This window comes from Carcharhinus amblyrhynchos, chromosome 12 (assembly GCF_965287045.1).
Source record: "Carcharhinus amblyrhynchos chromosome 12, sCarAmb.v2.hapA, whole genome shotgun sequence".
Classification (NCBI taxonomy): Eukaryota; Metazoa; Chordata; class Chondrichthyes; order Carcharhiniformes; family Carcharhinidae; genus Carcharhinus; species Carcharhinus amblyrhynchos.
The window spans coordinates 75,777,564-75,797,604 of record NC_137335.1 but is presented as its reverse complement, the minus strand read 5'-3'; the positions used below and the strand labels follow the sequence as shown (position 1 = coordinate 75,797,604).

Genomic DNA, 20,041 nt, shown 5'->3' with positions numbered 1-20,041 from the left:
AGAAGAAGAAAGTGTTTTTAAAGGGCTATTGCAGCTCAGATTAGCAGGATTGATTTCCACTCCAATTCTAACAGATCTGCACCTTCTTGAGTTTGCACAGAATCATAAATCTTTTACTACTGAGGAAATATGAAACTGAAAATTAGTTTTGCCAGCATGTGCATAATACAACAACACTGAGATAACGCAACAAAGCAATGTTTTTCCTTTTGAAAGCTAGTATTTTTACAGCAGCCTGTAGCTTGTTTACATTTTCCCAATTATTTCCACGTTGGAGATGCTTCTTAGAATATTCGGTAGCTTTTCTTCCTAAACTAATGTTGTTTTATTGTTGGAATATGTCATACAATCATTACAATTGCAGGTTTCCTTCCTGCCTGTCTGACCCATTTGTGGCAGCCAGGTTTCAGGTCTCTGTCTTCCTATTCAATCTGCCTGTTATTCTTTCAACTAACCTTATTTCAGGCATCAGCTTACCCAGACTCCTTGTTTTCTCTGGTGGTTTAGATCTGACTTGAATTTTTCAAATTTGGCCCAATGTTTTTTCAAGATTTTAAAAGAAAAGCATTGGTTTGTTCTAACAGATTTATCTTCATGTTGTTGTATTATGCACACACTGGTAAATGTTTTTTAAATAACTATATTGCAAAACATTAAACAGCATGTCGTTTAACTTTCCATAGTCAGTACCTTGGGAGATACCTAGCAAGGATATGTTTTGAAACGTGAAGCCTTTCACAACTGGAGAATTGAGCACAAATCCCACAATTTATGGAACTTCTATTTTCTGGTTAAGTGCTATGCTATGCAGATGGTGGTATGCCTATTAATTGCAGCTCCATACCATTTCACAAACAACAATAACTTGCATTTTATAGTTTATTTAATGTAGTAAAATAACACTCTTGTGAGGCATCAAGGGATATCAAAAAAGACTGATCATTTTCAAACCCTAGTCTGTAATAAGTTTTTGATTTACTAATGTTTTAGTTTTGGATAGCTGTACCTCCTAAATTATAAACACCTCTAATTCTAATTCCAAAATGACATTTTACAGTAGGGCAAATGTTGTGAAGATTATGAATCCTAGCGATGTCAGCAATGGACCTTGCTCTGTAAATTTCAGTATAGAGGTATTTAATGAAATGAAGAGCATAGCATAATAGAATTAAATAATAAATTTCATGAAGTGATTTGTGATATTCAAAAATTAATCTCATAACATAGTAATAGCATAACTACATAAGAGACCTATTAAGGAAATATATTACAATAGCAAGAATAGTGTATAGTTTAACAGACCGTTCAACTTGGCCTGCTCTGTAAACTGTTTACTAGAGCACGCTCCCATTATTTATAGAATTGTGAAATGTTCTTGCATCAGAGTCTCCAGAGTACTGAAGAGTTTATCCATTGCACTGACCTAGGTATATGAGCAGTTTCAGTGGTGGGTAATTGCAGTAGAACTTATCTTTCATTTATGCATTTAAAAATCCATATGTGTAACTGAAAACAATTTCTACAATAGGATATGTATTTAAGGCCTTTTATGTTACTAGACTAGTAACATAAAGACCAAGGTAATGTTCTGGGGATAAAAGCAAAATACTGCAGATGCTAGAATCTGAAACAAAAACAGAAAAATGCTGGAAAATCTCAGTAGGTCTGACAGCATCTGTGGAGAAAGAGTAGAGTGAACGTTTCAAGTCTGGATGACCCTTCGTCAGAGCTGAGAGGAAAGAGTCAGCAGAGATTGATACTATGAGGATGGGAGTGGTGGTGGAATTGTTCAAAGGGAATATAAATGAGGATGCAGAAGGCTTAGAAGGTGTTGAAAGTGTCCATTAAGTGATCAGAATGCATGAATGGCAAAACAGAGGCATAGTTTGGTAAAGGACTGCCTAAGATATGTGACAGTTGGCCTGAAGAAGTGGGGAGGAAGGGAGGATGGAAAGGAGGAGAGCGATAAAATGGAGAATAAAATAAAATAAATGGAAATGGGGTGGGGAGAGGAGAGTTTTTGCTCTGAAGCGGGTGAACTCCATGTTTAGCCCAGAAGGTTGTAAAGTGCCTAATCAGAAGATGAGATGCTATTTCTCTAATTTGAGTTGGGGTTCGCAAGAACATTGCAAAAGGCCAAGGATGGATATGTGGGCAGGAGAGCAGGGTGGTGTGTTGAAGTGGCAAGCAACAGGAAGGTCTGGGACTTGCTTGTGGGCAGACTGAAGGTGTTCCGCAAAGTGGTCACCCAGTTTGCATTTAGTGTCTCCAACGTAGAGTAGACCTGGGTTCAAATCTTGCCATAGCAGCTGGTGGAATTTAATTTAATTTAAACATTGGGAAAGAAAAGTAAAGCTAGTCTGAATAATGGTGAGCATGAAAACTGTTGTTCTTTGTCTTAAAATTCCATCTGCCATCCTTGCCTTGTATGGCTTACATGTGACTCCAGACCCATAGCAATGTCATTGACTCTTGACTGCTCTCTGCAATGAACACTGTGTTCAAGGGCATCAAATTCTAGCCCTACCAGTATTGCCTACATCCCATGAAAGAAAAGAAATTGTGCTCAAGCGGCACAATTATTTCCTTGGCAAAGCAGCAATTTTTTGATATGCAACCCCTTTGAGCAGTTTACTATGCATCATCTACAGTATTTAAATTGGTGTTCTTCAGCACTGATATATCTTTCAAAGACATCACACCTGAAATTATGACCTCAGCAGCATTGCAGTTCAGAAGCACCACATAAATAGGGCAAAAGAAAAGTTATTAGAAGCTTGGATACACAATTCTATTCTGAACAGATAAGAAAACCTCCCATCAACATTAACAAGCACCACTAAATCATCCAGTCAGTTTAGTAAATTTAGCCATCATTTTCCCTTTTAAAAAAAATTCATGTTTATTTATTAGTCACAAGTAGGCTTACATTAACACTATAGTGAAGTTACTGTGAAATTCCCCTAGTCACCACAGTCCAGTAAGTGGACTGTGGCCTCTTCAGGTCGATGCACCTAACCCGCACATCTTTCAGAATGTGGGAGGAAACCGGTGCACCCGGAGGAAACACATGCAAACACGGGGACAATGTGCAAACTCTACACAGACAGTGACCCAAGCTGGGAATCTAGCCCTGGAGCTGAGAGGCAGCTGTGTTAACCACTGAGCCACCATGCCGCTCTTTTTTTCTAGGCTGTTTGAGATGAGGTTGATTTATGCTGCTAAGCAGGACTATCCATGAGCACCTAAGTAAATAAGAGTCGGGGCTGGGGGGGGGATTGTTTTCCACTTTGTGCTAGCAATGACTAATAAAAGTTTATACTTGTTTTGTAGGATTTTGTTCAAGAATGAAGACAGAAACTGGGAAGAAATTGAAAACAAAATGCGATCTGAGGGTGAAGTTCCTATTTTGAAAACATCAAATAAGGTGGGAATGGGAACATCACGAGTGTACATAATTGCTTCCTTTTAAATTTTAATGCCCATGCTTTGCAGTATTTTTCTTCTGCCTTTGCCTTGGTTGAAAATGCCACCAAGACCCATGCTTGCTAATTATTTCCGTAAGCAAATTGTGGGTTTGGGTGTTCAGCTCACTAAGTGGAGTGTAGAGTGTGCATGTCGTTTTCTTTTTAACTGCAGTAGCTATCGTAAATGAGGCAGATCTAATAAATAATGAGTAAAAGATCTCCTTGGAAACTGACCATAAAATGGTAGAATTTAGCATTCGGTTTAGGAGTGAGAAACGTGGGTCAGAAACAACTGCTACACTTAAATAGGGGTAATTATACAGGAATGAAAGTGGAGTTGGCTGGAGGAGACTGGAAAGGAGCTTAGCAGGAAAGACTGTTGATCAGCAATGTCAGATATGTCTGAGAAGTTCGTGCCTCAACAAAAATGTATTCCAGTGAAGAACGATTCTAGGAAGAGGATAAATTAACCACGGATGTGAAGGTTAATGTTAAATTGAAAGAAAAATGTGGCAAAGATAAGCCAGAGGATTGGGAAAGTTTTTAAAAAGCAAACAAAAGATGACCAAAAATAATACAGGAAGATAATAAACTGAGGGTAAACTAACAGGTAATATAAAAATGCAAGAGCTTCTTTAAATACAAAAAGGAAGAGAGAGGACAAAATGAATGTAGGTCCCTCAGGGAATGAGACGGGGGAATCAGGAAATGACAGGAGTTAAATACTTTGCATTAGTCTTCATAGTTGAAAACACTAATATTTCAAACATGTCCTGAAGAAATTAGAAAACTGATAGTGTATCATCTTTAATTCCAAAAAAGGAGGGAGAAAAAACAAACAACTATATGTCAGTTGGTTCAACTTCTGTCATTGGGATTACATTAGAAAGGATGTGATAGCAGAGCATTTCAAAAAACATTTGAAAAGGTACCTCACAAAAGGCTACTTAAGATAAGAGCCCAAAGTGTTGCAGGTAATATGTTAGCGTGGATAGAGGAATGGCTAACTGATACAATAACTCACCTGATGAAGGGGCAAACCCCGAAAGCTAGTGGGTTTACTATCAAACAAACTTGTTGGACTTTAAGCTGGTGTTGTGAGACTTCTTTCTGTGTTTACTCCAGTCCACCGCCAGCATCTCCACATCATAACTGATACAAGACAGAGTTGGAATAAGAGGTGCATTTTCAGAATGACAGCCTGCAACTAGTGGAATGTGTCAGGAATCTGTATATATTTACAATTAATGACTTGGATGAGGTATGTGAATGTACTATTGCCAAGTTTGTGGACGACTCAAAAATAGCTGGGAAGGCAATTGGTGAGGATGGCAGTTTACAGGGGGATATAGATAAGTTAGGTAAGTGGCCAAAAACTTGGCAGATGTAATATAATGTAGGAAAATGTGAAATTATGCACTTTGGTAGAAATAATAAAGGAGCTGAGTATTTAAATGGAGAAAGACTGCAGCACTGAAGGATTTGGGGGATTTTTGTGAACAAGTCACAAAGTTAGTATGCAAGTTCAGCAGGTAATTGGGAAGGCAAATGAAATGTTCACCTTTTATTTCAAAGGGAACAGAGTATAAAAATAGGGAAATCTTGCTAAAACTATACAAGACACTAGTTAGACTGCACCTGGAATACTGAAGTTTTTTGTCCTTTTATCCAAGGAAACATATTTTGGCATTAGAGGCAGTTCAAAGAAGATTCACTAGTTTGATCCCAGTACGTAGGGATTTTCTTATGAGGAGAGGTTAGGTAGGTTAGACTTATACTCATTTGAGTTTAGAAGAATGAGAGATGACCTTATTGAGATGTGAAGGATTCTCACAGGTTTGTTAGGGTAGATGCTGAGAGTTTCCTCTTGTGGAAGACTCTAGGACCAGAGTCCTAGAAATTCATCCATCTGTTTTAAATGGACTGTCAGAATAAGGGTTTTCCATTTAAAACAGATGAGGAGGAATTTCTTCTGAGCATAGCGAATCTACGGAATTCTTTATTGCAGATGGAGGTTGGGCCGTAAAGTATGTTCAAGGCTGAGAGACATTTTTAATCAATAATAGGGAATCAAGATTTATGGAGAGAATGCGAGAAAGTGGAGTTTAGGATTATATCACGTCAACCACAACCTCATTGAATAGTGCAGCAGATCCGATAGGCCAAATGGCCGCCTTCTCCTATGTCTTATGATAAAGCAGCTAAATTTAAAGGACCCAGTGAAATTAACTAGCCAGGGAGAAGATAATAAGGTATAGAGTCAGAGTCATAAAGGTTTACAGCATGGAAACGGGCTTTTGGCCCAACTTGTCCATGCCTCCCTTATTTTTTTTAAATCCCGAAGCTATTTCCAATTGCCCACATTTGGCCCATATCCATCTATACCCATTGTACCCATGTAATTATCTAAATGCTTTTTAAAAGATAAAATTATACCCACCTCTACTGCTACCTCTGGCAGCTTGTTCCAGACACTCACCACCCTCTGTGTGGAAAAAAATTGCCCCTCTGGACACTTTTGCATCTCTCCCCTCCACCTTAAACCTATGTCGTCTAGTTTTAGACTCCACCTACCTTTGGGAAAAGGTACTGAATATTTACCTTGTCTATGCCCCTCTTTACTTTATAGACCTTTATAAGGTCACCCCTCAGCCTCCTACGCTTCAGAGGAAAAAGTCCCAGTCTATTCAGCCTCTCCTTATAACTCAATCCATCAAGTCCCAGTAGTGTCCTACTAAATCTTTTCTGCATTCTTTCTAGTTTAATAATATCCTTTCTATAATAGGGTGACCAAAATTGCGCACAGTATTCCAAGTATGGCGTTACCAATGTCTTGTACAATTTCAACCAGACATCCCAACTTCTGCATTCAATGTTCTGACCAATGAAACCTAGCACGCCGAATGCTTCTTCACCACTGTCCACCTGTGACTCCATTTTCAAGGAGCTATGAACATGTACCCCTAGATCTTTGTTCTGTAACTCTCCCCAATGCCTGACTGTTATGTCGATTGGATTTGAGTGGTTCGGAGGGTAGGAAGGTTGAGGGTGTCTTGAGTTTGGTTTGTGGGGGGAGGGGACAGGAAGAGTGGATGTTGGGTCCACAGTTGGGGCAATCTTGGTTGGGGAGGGGGTCAAAGTAGTGGGGAAAACCGCAGGGAGAGGTAGTCGGGGGTATGGGGGAAGTCCCGTGGGGAGATAGATCTGGGTTTTTAAACGAAGTTGGAAACGGTTTTAATTCTATTAACTTTATCAGAGCAACTATTGGCGTAACTGTGGTAGAGCCGTCTGAAGTTAGTGATTCAAATTGCATTTTCATATGGTTCCCAATGCAACTTCCTGGAGGAAGTTAGCACTTCTGGGCGATCGCCATGCAGATCCTTACCCGTGATGCACCAAGATGAAGTCTCCAGTGCATTTTTGGAGCCCCCCATCTGCTGGGGAGCTGAGGCTACAGCCCATTGTGTCTGCTGGTTTTGTGAAAGAGCAGCCTAAATAGTCCCAATTTCCCACTCTTACCCCATGACCCTGCAAATGTTTCTTTTAAAAAGATACTATTGAATCTGCTTCCATTGCTTTTGTATTGCAAAGGTTTAAAAAGCATGCTGAGAATACAGAAACGAAATCTGTCTGTGAAACTTGAGGCAAACCATCAAAAATGTATATATTTTAAATTAAACTGTTCTACATTAAGATATGCTCTGTACTTTTAGAATAAACTGTATAAATTGACAGCAAAGGCAATAGGATCAACTTTTCATGCAACATAACAGTCTAGGATACTTTGCTGAGAGGGACCGTTGAACACAGCATAGGGTATAAAGATTAGGAGAGAAGACAAAGGCATGCTTATAAAAGTCAGTTTTGAAGGTGGCATGAGAGGAAATAAGGAAACATTTTAATATGCAGGGATGGGATGAATGTGAATAATATAAGAATTTTGAAACACAATCTTGATGAATGTTATAATGGAAAGTTATTTTGTTATACTAATTATCGAATTCTTAGTTGCATTAGTTATTAAAGATCCACAGAAATTGTCCTGAATAATTAAAAAGGCTTAGATGTTCCCCTCTTGTCCTGCTCTTCCCAGAGATTGGGGAAAGATGAAGTCAGTGATGTGTGTGACTGCTGTATTTACAATGAGTAGTCATGATGGGTCTGCTATTCTTTTTCTCCCCTTTATTGTGTAGTCATATTACATTTCAGCATGCCTCATTCCTGAGATAAGCAATTGAACATTTAGCTTGAACTATACTCTGCATGTGAAGAATAAGTACTCCTTTAAGAAAAGTTGTGGAAATTCAGATATTCTCCATACCTCTTGAGGATTTGCCACATTCTGTTCAGTTAGTTTAGAAATCTTGTGCAGAGCAACAAACCTAGACAAAAGAGGCAGTTGAAAATTACTGATCACAGAAGTACCTTCAGCATACCTAATGAGGCTGAGCAGTTCTCAAACTGACCTAGGCTGCAAATTCCATTGAGTAATCACTGCTTTTGACGTCATGGTCAGTAAGTCAACTGTGTTGTCAGACTGGAGCCTCCTAATATCAGTAAAGTAGCAACATCTATAGACGTGAATTAGATAGATAGTAACTTATGGTGTTGTGTGGATCACTTAAAGTTTAATTTCAAAGTGTTAAAGGAGCAAAACTGAAAAATAGACAATCTTAAGTAATACCTCCAGTTTAAGCTATACAAGTGATCAGAGTTTTCCTTTAATGCCAGTGGTGCTAATCATAATTAAGAACAGGATCACCTTTGAAATGAAATTTAAGGAAGATAATTAGTTCTGTAGCATTTTTAGACATGGCTGGGCTATAAAAGATGTGCTTAGTGCTTGGAATTATTTTAATAAACTCAGTGGTAATGATCCAGTTGACACAATGGGCAGCACATATTGAACACTAGCTGAGAGACAGCTTAGTAAGGAAAGTAAATAAGCCCAAAGGGATAAAAAGTTATTTGGTAGTCTTGGGTAATTGCAATTACAGATTGAACTTCTCGTGTTTTAATTTGGCAATTAAGCACTCAGAAATGCATAATTTCAGCTGTTCATGATCGAATTACATCACTTTGATCAGATACTTCTGTTGCTTCACTGCATAAAACTATTGTGTAATTTTAGGATGGTAACCCTGTTAACCAAAACCTTGAAGTGAATGATAACCGACAGTGCCAATAGCAACTACCCAAGTCTCCCTCCACAATGAACCTCCCTCGAGTTCAAAATAGCCACCTCACACGGACAGTTATTTTGGGTCTGGGAAAGTGAACAATTTCTCCCACAAGGAAAATGACTATCAAGAGATCTTACCTCCTGCCATATAGCCAGCTAAATATAGGGCAGGTTATAATGACCCAGATATTATAACGGTCTGAGGGTCTCCCTTCAAAAATTGAATCTTCCCACTTTTTCAGAAAATACGAGAGAGGTGGGTTCTTAAAACTACTTTTAGAAAAAAAACTACAAGAGGAATTATACTTTGCTAACTTATTTACAAAATCATTAAAGAACTGTTTAACCTGCAATACACTTAAACTGGATATGTACATCCTAATGTTAATAGCTATAAAAGATAAACTTACTCCAGTAGAGAACTTAAAACAATGCCACAGCTAAAATTAGTTATGTTGATCCATCAAATATTTAAAATATTTTACCATAAAGCCCCACCTGTTTAAGCTGCTGGGCTCAAAGCTGCCTTCTTTAAGATATCCAATCTCTCAATAACCAGAGAAATATTGGAGGATTCAAAAAGCATTTGAATCCTTCTTCAGTATCTCTGATTTCTTAGAAAGAAACCAATATGTTTACATCCTTCTTAATTGGATTATATTATCTTTAGCACCTATGAGTGCTGTGCCTTTGATTAAACTCTTCCTTATAATTACCTTAATTGTTCAAAATGTTCTTTTATCCATGCTGAGAGTCAATAGCTGGTCAATGTACACTTATCAGAAATGATAATAGAACACATTATTAGTTGCTTCTAGATAACATGACTTGAAGCTTTTGCTAGAGAAATGGAGATTTTTACAAATTTATTTCTTTCTTTACCTTACAATGTTTATTTTTGTAATGGGCTATTTTATCATGTCCAATCCTGATTCACTGAGCAAAGTTTTAGGGATGTCATCTTAATAGAGTAGAGGCAATGCTACCAAACTGCCAACATTAATCATCTTAAATTTTCTTTGCTAGTGGATAAGGCAGTTAAGACTATCTCTATTTCCAAAAAAGGAAAGACCCCCATTCTACTGGTAGATGGAACGTTTAGTTCCAAGGCTAGTGCTGTCCATTTGTAGAATGGACAATATAGAACAAAGTCTTTTGGATAAAAATTGCTTTGTATAATATAAATATAAATGAATTATACCTATTATTATAAGTCAGGTTGGATATTTCAAGGTGTTCTATGGAGCTTGCCTGACCTGTAACGTTTTATGTTGAATTTGGCTAGGATGAGCATAGAAGGTTTCACTCCAGGTATGATTCAACTGACCCACGAGGAGCTTTTATCAAAAACAAAGATTAATTAAGAATATTGTTGATGTGTACAGTAAGATAATTAGCAAGAACTTTTAACAATTACAAACAAACACAACCATGATAATGTACAACTCTTAAGGAAATATCTCTAATGTGTTCCAACCAAAGCCGACGTCCAATACTCAAAACTCTAAATAAGCACAGGGTAATGCCCACTTATTATAAGGTATCCAGCCTCCTGGGTTGAATGCTGAAAATCCCTTGCAAAGAAATTCAGAGGTTGGAGCCAAATCTGTTTACCAAAACGCAGCTTCTTTAAGGCAGAAGCAAACAGAGAAGAAAAACAGGGAGAGAAAGAGACTGTTTCTTAGCTTGCTGCTAAAGTGTTCCCAAAAAACACACTGCCTAAAACAAAACTAAAAGCCCAAAGGGAAAAACCTGATTGCCACAAATGAAACTGAAATCACCTGACTGCCACAGATTGGCCCCACACCCAATGGCATTGCTGAAGCTGTAAGTTACATGATTTTTTTAAAAAACCTTAAAGGTACACACACATGATACCATTTACTCAGTATTCCCATTGCAACCTCGTTTCTTGCCAGTAATTTTGCATAGATAATATTGATCTATCTAATTAATGATAGGGTAGTTATGGTGGTAAATCGCATTAGTTTCAAAAATTGATGAACATCTTCATCTTGCTGTCCTTATTCCCAATTCTAGACATGCAACACTCGCCATTCAATTTGTGACAGTGCAGAATTGTGATAAGGTGTTGAATTTGTATTCTTCATTTCCAATTGTTTTTATTTATTAGTCACAGGTAAGGCTTACATTAACATTGCAATGAAGTTACTGTGAAATTCCCCTAGTCGCCAGTCTGGCACCTGTTTGGGTCAACGCACCTAACTATGTCTTTCGGAATGTGGGAGAGAACCAGAACACCCCGAGAAAACCCAACGCAGACACAGGGAGAACATGCAAACTCTGCACAGACAGTGACCCAAGCTGGGATTCAAACCCAGGTCCCCTGGCATTGTGAAGAAGCAGTGCTAACCACTGTGCTACCATGCCACCCCAAAAATTATATTGTTCACAATTAGATCTTTGAAAGTGAAGGTGCCAAGAAAGAGCATGTATTTACATATGGCCTTTCATGACCTCATGTCCCAGTTGTTCACTATTAAGTTCTTTTGAAATGTGATCACTGTTCGCAAAGTAGTTTTGTTTTGTTTATTTATTAGTGTCACAAATAGGCTTACATTAACCCTGCAGTGAAGTTACTGTGAAAATCCCCTAGCCATCACACTCCGGTGCCTGTTTGGGTACACTGAGGAAGAATTTAACATGGCCAATGCACCTAACCAGCATGTCTTTTGGACTGTGGGAGGAAACGGCAGCACCTGGAAGAAACCTATGCAGACATGGGGAAAGGTGCACGTCCAATGACCAAGCCGGCTCCCTGGGTCTGTCTAGCAGGAGTGAGAACCACTGTGCCACCTCCAGTAGGAAACACTTTTTCTAATTCTGTGTAAATCCAGACCTCGCAGCAGCAATATGATAAATGATCAGATTATCTATTTTATACACTGGTTGAGATATTGTCCAGGAAATCAGCAGAATTCTCCTGTTTATCTCCACCTAAAAGGTTAGACAGGGACATAGTTTAATGTGTACCCAAAAAAAACTGTGCTGTTGACCCTCCTTAGTATGGCAAGGAAGCACAAACCCAGAAGATATGCGCAATTCCATGGTGCTACCACAAGCTAAGGCTGAAACTGAATAGATTGCAAGATAGAGGGGAATACTGCTGTTAAATATACAGGTGGAGCTATCCAGACTGAGAAATTATTGTGGTATCCACTGTACAACAATATGACTGAATGATTCATGGTTGAATGGAAGACTTTTGTAATACAATGGGAATAACTGAAGGAATATGAAACTTGTTGTCATCTGAAAGACAATAAAGTGTGTGATATGGGAAGCTCGTGAAGAACTATCTGTGTCTTGTATTTGAAATTTCCTTCTTTCAAAGGAATCTGATCACTTTTTATCTGGTTTAGTAAAGAATAACCCAGGGCTTTGACTGGGGCCATTTGGAATAGACATAGCAACTTCTTGTCAAATTATTTTATTTAAGTGCATTGACAGTGATGAATGATATTGTGTTTATTGAACCATCTTTTAAGTGATGTGTGCGCGCCAAGGACATGTACGTGTCTTTTAATACATTTGATGGCTGCATTGACACCTGCATTCAAGTGAAATTTTATGCATACATTCTCCTATGGTGACTTAATGCTCATTTGGTGCAGAAATCGATTATGCATAGTCTGACAGCCAAGATGAAAAGAAATAGTGAGTTGGTCCACCTATTTGTTTTTAAACCAGGAATTAATGAGCAGATGGCTAGGAAACATTCTGCTCCTGTTTGCATTGAGTGGATTTGGTGGTGAGAGCCACCGAAATATTGCAATAAGGCTGAAGTTTTGTTTCACGTGGGCACGAGCAGAAAGTGATCATCCTTGTACCCTGTCGGTGGTGCACCACATTTCACGCTGTTCAGCATCAGAAACGTTTTTGGAATGCATTAGCATATCATTATCAGGGCCATAAGCCAGAATCTTACCCCATGTTAAAAACTGCATGCACAGCACTTGGTGCAAAAAGAAGGCAGGCAGGGGTATCACCACACTTTAATGGCTAGTATGCAACCTCTGATTCACCCATCCTGCCACCAACTCAACACTTTGATCTAGGTTCCATATTTAAAGGCCGTGCCAGCGTAGAGTGAACACACCAGAATCATTCTTCACCCAGGTGATCCCTCCAATACCAAACTGGCATCATCCTGACACGACCCACTCTCCTGAGCGCTGAGCTTATCTCCAAGTCCCGATGGCTTACTGCTCATTAGGTGCATGCCTGCTGAAATCAATCGTGCATCATCTTGTTCGGACATCACGCAACTGTGGGTGCATTTTTTTTGAATTGTGGGTATGGTTCTGGGCTCAATAATTATATGCTAATGTAGTCCAGTGAGATTCCCAGCACTGAATGGTGGGAGACACCATCCACCTCTTAATGGGGTCACAGGACAATCACTTCCTGCTTTACATCAATGTGCAATGTTACTTTGACCCCCTCGTAATATTTTCCACACTCATTATCATACTTGCCCAATGTGAACATGAGGGGGAAGCCCCAGCTATTATCTTTGCTTCTCTCTCTGGAGATGCTGGCAGGCCTGAGTACTTCCAGAATAGAAAATGCTGGAACCTCTTAGCTGGTTCAGAAAAAAAGTGTCCCATTGGTACTGTTACTGACTGGATTGAAAAGACTCCTTTGTGCATTGGATTGCAGGAGTTAAGATAGCGATAATAATGAGTTTAGAATTTAGACTCCAAGTTTCAGCAGATTAATGACACTTGTCAACTACAGTAATAAAAAAAACATTACCATGAATTACTGACCTGATGAAAAGATCTTTTCACTAGTGTGAAATATTGCTGGCATGCATCCATCTCCAAAGTAATGGTTAAGGTATATTGGATTCTGTATGCTCACATTCAATTAATTACAAAATATTAAGAAATTTTTTTATAAATGCCAGTTAAATCTCCTCAACAGTCTTGTTAGTTGTGCAAATAAAATTGAAACCACAAATGGTTATTCAAAATTTTGCGCAATCTCCCCAGTATGGGAATGTTCCATCTTCCTTTTTTTAAACATACAATGACTTGCATCATTTTAACCATGTTGAGATTGAGGGATGTTTCCATAACAACAGTAAATCTGAAAGGTCTATGTGTTAGCAAAGTATAATTTTTTGCACACACATGGAAGGTGATGGCCAAGTGGCATTGTATTAGTAGTAATCCCACCATGGCAGATGGTGAAATTTGAATTCAATTTTTTTTAAAATCTGGAATCAGAAGTCTAACGGTGACCATGAAACCATTGTCACTTGTTGCAAAAACCTATTTGGTTCACTAATGTCCTTTAGGGGAAGGAAAACTGCTGTCCTTACCTAGTCTGGCCCACTTATGACTCCAAAACCACAACAATGTGGTAACTCTTAAATACCCTCTGGCCTAGTTAGCCACCCAGTTCAAGGGCAATTAGGAATGGGCAATAAATGCTGACCCAACCAGTGATGCTGACATACCGTGAATTCATTTAAAAGAACGTAGTATTAAAATTGAAGTGTGGACAGAGTAAAGAACCAGTTTGACCATTCTAAATCATACTTCGGTAAACTATTTCGTATTTTGTTCCCCTCCCCTCTTAATTTTCAGTGTAATCCATCCATTCTCAACTGCATTAGTTTTGGGGGCAGGAGAGCATCTGCTGCTCTAATGTCACCTGCTGGAAATGGTAAGAATGGGAAATAACTGTTCCTGTAAAATTTTGTTACATCAATAAAAAAAACACAACATCTTGAGGTAAGCTGAACATGAAGTGGTCTACCATATTTCTAGAGATGTGTATTTGGGTGAGATCCCTCAAGGCATGGTGGCAGAGTGGTTAGCACTACTGCCTCTCAACACCAGGTTCAATTCCGGCCTTTGGTGACTGAGAGTCTTAATCTATGCAAGGTTTAATCTACGCTTAATGCTATCTCCACTCACATCGTCTGCATCTTTAAGACTTGATTAGCTGTAAAGACTCGCATTCTAATCAGTATTCTGTAAACTGTGTGTGTCTTTATATGCCCTGTTTGTGATCAGAACTCCCCACTCACCTGACGAAGGAACAGCGCTTCGAAAGCTAGTGGCGTTTACTACCAAATAAACCTGTTGGACTTTAACCTGGTGTTGTGAGACTTCGTACTGTGTTCCTCCCACAGTCCAAAGATGTACAACTAATGTGGATTGGCCATGAGAGATTACCCTTAATGTCCCAAGATATATAGGTTAGATGAATTAGCTGTGGTAAATGTGCAAGGTTATGGGGAGAGGGCCTGGATAAGATGACCTTTTGGAGAGTCAGTACTAAATGATGAACCGAATGGCCGCCTCCTGCATTGTAGGGATTCTATGATTAGTTTCATAGACCTACATTGGCTTCATTAGTCATGTCTGGTTAGCATCTAAAGTTAACTATTTTCAGTGTGGCAGGAATAATATAAATTATCTTAGATAAAGTATATTCTCTAGTATATAAATATAGTTGGTAGTTGTATATACTGTTTAAATTCTGTTGCTGCAAGAGTGGATCAGAGATTGGGAATCCTGCAGTGAGTAACTTGCCTCCTGATACCCAAAAGCTGCCCACCATCTTTAAGGCGTCAGATGTGTGATGGAATTCTGTTCACTTGGATGACAACATCATTCAAAACAGCAATACTTAGCCCACTGCTTATGGTGAGGTGAGCTTAGAATTATCATACTTATAAAATTTGAAATGATTCCTGCTGCTGAGCCTCAAGTCATTTTGACATTGAATTTTTATTTAGACTTCCTGAAAACCACAGCTGCACACCCTGAATTATCACTTCTTTCCCCTCCGTTCCAGTGCAGTTTCTTTTTACAGTCTTTTCCAGGAGAATGCTGACTCACAATTGTTCAGCAATTGGTGTCAGTACTGAGGCTTGAATAAAATGGTTAATGTATTAAGTTTATTTCTGAAGTTTCAAAAGTTCAGAATACCTGAATTATACTCAATTTTTTTTAAAGGAGATTACATCAATCCTTCAAGAATTGAAAAAGGTAGAGAAACAGCTTCAAGGTAAGTTAAATTCTGAAGTTTTCATTTTTTTTCTACCTGCCATCTCATCAGTGTTCAGCAAAGTACTGGTTATGTTTCCTGCTGATTCAACATAATTTAGAAATGGTAGAATTATGTCATCTATTATTGGTATTTTCATATTTATCTTTGTCCAATATTACAAGCCAAATGGTCTTCACGTTTTACGAAGTGATGTGTAACCATTAGAGTGCTTGGCAGGTCCAGATATTCCAATTTTCCAGGCCATTTTTAAGGCTTTCTAGCCGTGCACTATTGCTGGAGTATGTCTTAGTATTGCAGAAATATGGCTATTTGGTTGTAGTCTTATTGATTATAGTATTGACTATATACTGTACAATTAAAAGTTAAAGAATGAACATACCATACCTATTCTTTCTGCTTCTTCCTATATAGTTTGAACTTGTATTTAATTTCTATTATGTCTTATTCGAATTGTGGATTTTATGTAATTTAAAATATATTTCTCAGCCTCTCATGATTGGCCATTTGAGGCTTCTCTCCCCACTCAGTGAACACAATTGAGTATCATATGACCGCTTGTTTCTGTAAAGTATTATGGACCTAAGAAATACCTTCAATGCCATTCTGAACACACTTCATGCGAGACCAAACAACTTGTGGATCTGCTACAATAATAATGTTATGCAGCTGGAATGTGCTTTTAAAAAATAAATGCATTCCAACAATGAGAGTGAGCAATAATTTACAGGAAACACAAATCAAGAGAAAAGTGTGATGAAAGATCTGACAGGTTTATCATTGTTACTTGTGATCCATTGATATCGCATTTAGTTAACAGTCACTCTGTTTTTCCTTTTTAGCCATCAGTGTGATGATTGATCCAGATGGTGTATTGGATTCAGCATGTGGCCTGAAATTATCAAGTCCCAGTTTGCCTGAACAAGCCAAGCACAAGACCGGTTCAACCCGAAGTCCTCAGATCACAGCCTCTAACTCTGACTACAGCAACCATTTCAACCAACATGAACGTAATGGGGAGGACAAAGATGATTCTTTGCATGAGTAACACTATTTTTTTTGTAGTCTCTTTAAAGTGGCAGAGCATGTGGCAACAGGCACAGCATTTTTAACCTGGCCTGAGTTGTTGAGAACATTTGGCTTGTCACTTAACTAGCCTTGAGATATTTTCCTGCTTTCTGTGGTGCTTTCTTTACCACGTTACTTTTGCTACAGCTGTAAGCTTTGCATTCATCCAATAATGAAACATTAGGGAGAAGAAAAGTCACATTGTCAGATGTGTGCAGTGAAATGTGAACCACATCAACAGCTGTCCTAGCCTTCGTATGTCATCTTCAAAACGAAACGGAGAAGCAAATTGGCATTACTGTTGAAACTGGAATATTGTGTTTAAGCACTGTAAAATGGACTCATGTGTAAGCAACACAAGCTAAGAATATCAAAAATATTGGTGCCAAACTGCTCCGTATATTGGTCAGTTGAACAATGTTCTGTTGAATCAGAGAACTGCTGTTTGTTATTTATCTATGTTTAGTATGTAAACCACAGACTACATAGGATATTGCTTAATTGTACAAAGTAGAAAACATATTCAGCAATTATTGTAATATTGGAAAAAAAACCTCTGCGTTATGCTGTGGTCAGAAGTAAATTGATGACATGTAATGCTGAAAAGTTCTGTTGATTGCAACATTTTTAGCATTATGCATTATTGCACTATTAGCAACAAGTGAGCTAAAGGGTGGGAGCATTACATTGGAAATTGAGTTTTGTTTTCTTCCATCAGATTTAAACAATCATAAACGAGCAAAAGATAACAATAGTTGTATTAACTTTGTAGAATTTGACTACAGGAATACACTCATAATTTTCCAGTTTTTCAAAAGAATAATTGGGATGCTCTCATTGATCAAACTGTTCGAGGGTCACTGTCAAATCTTTGGCTCGTAAGTGATTCACTCCTAACAATCTGTCACACAACTTTAGTTGTACAGTATCAGTGTATTAAAAGTATTAAGAATTAAAAACAAACTGTTGATGGATTAAGTGGGCACAGTGAAGCAGCACATGCTTTCAATTCCCTGGCATAGTTTTGCATCTAATGTAAACTGATGGGAGGAAAATCTTCTCTTGTGAACGTGCCTCATCGATGTATAATTTATTTAGGGCATTCTCAGTGCAGTTCTTCTTAGGTCATGAGTCAAGAACATAAAATTGCTCATAATGGGCAGTCCACTCAAGTATAGATGCAAAGAGAAATATCACACTGGGATTTTGATTACACTTCCCAGCACTGTACTTCAGAGACAAATTTGCTCTATTCTGGCTGTTTGTTGCTGACTTGGTGAAAAATGTGCCCAATTCTCCATAAGTAATATCCTTTACCTTAATCATTATTGAAACTGGAATAGGCAAAAAACTTTCCTAGCTCTAAAAGCAGCAAGAACCACCTCATCCTGCTCCCCCAAGTAAAACTGACTTTGTCAATATCAGTCCATTTCATAATGATCCTAATCGCAGTGCAGAACAGTGTGCTACTAATCTTTATTTTGTCATATCACCCAGAAGTTGCATATAAATAACTCCAGTGGGAAATGGAAATGTGGATGATGCAAATAGGATGTGTATTTCTGAGGTTAGATTTAGGGTATGTTAGGAAGATGTTGGAGAGCTAAACATCTTTCCTGAGAGTAAGTGATGTCAATATGGGGTAGCAAAGGTAAGCTGTATTCTTCCCAAAGGCTGTTATCTATGTTGACTAACACGAATCAAAATAAAACTTCGCATTTGTTATGGAAGGAAACAGTGATTTTAACCCATTTAAGGTTTTGATAACAGTTTATATCTGTTTACATGCATCTTTAGGTTAAATTAATCTTTGTATATAGGTAGTACCAATTTCTCTACTCCATCTAGTTTCTCCCTCCAGTGAATCAAACTCTGTGCTGAAGAAAACAAGTTTATTAACTTTTGGCCTTTCACTAATGTTATTGTGACTTTGCTGCTAGAAAGTCTGAACGTAGCCTAGTCTCCTATCTACTTTTGGTCCCTCTAACAATCTAGTTGCAATTAAACCTGGCACTGACAGCAACTCTGTGCACCACACCTCTCCAAGCCATGCATTCTTGGCACTGAATGCATTGTAACCATAGAATACCCAGTAAACTTGCTTTGAAATTGTTTTATCTTAAATGATACTGAGGCTGTGAATGAATCAATTTTGACGCTGGGTCTTGTTTTTAGTGGCGATAATTCGGTTAGTACTGCTTGGCTTTGTTACTGAAGGGATTAAAAATTGGTTGCTTTTTCTACACATACTGCTGTTATGTGGTGTTTTGGGGGGGTGGGGGGTGGGAGGGGAAAGTGTGTTGCATGATCCAGCATCAGTTGTGTAGTGATACAGGAGAATTGTAGAAAGAAAGGATGTTAGAAAGAGAGACAGCAACTCCATTCCATTTGGGTTTCATGCAATATTGTATTTGTAGGTATGGATCATCCAAAAGTGTACTAAAAAAAAACTACCTTCAGTCCTAATGTCATTTTATGGATTAACCTGATTCAAATAATACTAAAAGGAATAACCCCATTTCGCTGTTCACAAAATATAGAAGTCTTTTCTGAGTTGATTGCCAACTATTGCATACAAACAAGACAAAACCTTTGGGGGGGAAATGTCTTTAGTTCATTGGTATTGTTATTCTACTAGACTCAGCATTGGTTCAGATTATCCTAATCTGCTAACTGGCATTCTAACACTGAAGTTGTTATTCAAAAACATACAGTTGGACAACTAAGCAATAATTAAGGTGTATATTTATGAAGAATGTTTGCATTGACACATCATTTTTCTCTCACATCTCTGTTCAATTATGACATTACTATATTATGAGTTGCCTGTGGAATGGTGTGAATATGTATATGTCTCCAGTTTAATTTGCTATTTTCCACAATTTTGATCAGCAAAATTGATCTGGGTGTTCTAGTTAATGTTAACTAGGTAGCAGTTTACCACATACCAGTTAATGGTGTGAATTCAGTGATGCAAAACACTGTGCAATATAAAAACTATGTCAGCCCTTGGTGACCAGAAACAGGCATTAATTTGGCAGTATAGAATCACTCCTAATCTAACTTTATATAAGCTGTTGGGAAATGCCTGTTGAATATTGTGTGGAATGAAAAAGTGCTTTTCTTCTTTTGAACTTTCAGAAAGGGATAATGAGACTACCAAACGTTGCCTATATATATTTTCTCTTCCCCACCCATCTTTCTCTTTGGCTAAAAGCTATTACAATAGCAAAAGCAAGGTTTTACCCCATAGATGGAAAAGTATGAGATGGTA

The 20,041-nt window shown here is 38.1% G+C and overlaps 1 protein-coding gene across 10 annotated transcripts in view; it reads left to right on the top strand.

The window, feature by feature from the left end:
• The window catches only part of cep170aa (centrosomal protein 170Aa), a 132,621-nt gene extending 113,562 nt beyond the window's left edge, over nucleotides 1-19,059 (top strand). For all 10 annotated transcript variants that reach the window (XM_080200749.1, XM_080200750.1, XM_080200746.1 and 7 more), the window contains 3 exons: nucleotides 3,334-3,427; nucleotides 15,648-15,699; nucleotides 16,542-19,059. In XM_080200749.1, the coding sequence (XP_080056875.1) occupies nucleotides 3,334-3,427; nucleotides 15,648-15,699; nucleotides 16,542-16,747 (352 nt within the window). In that variant the 3' untranslated portion in view covers nucleotides 16,748-19,059. The remainder of the gene's footprint in view (nucleotides 1-3,333; nucleotides 3,428-15,647; nucleotides 15,700-16,541) is intronic.
• Nucleotides 19,060-20,041: the final 982 nt, after the last annotated feature.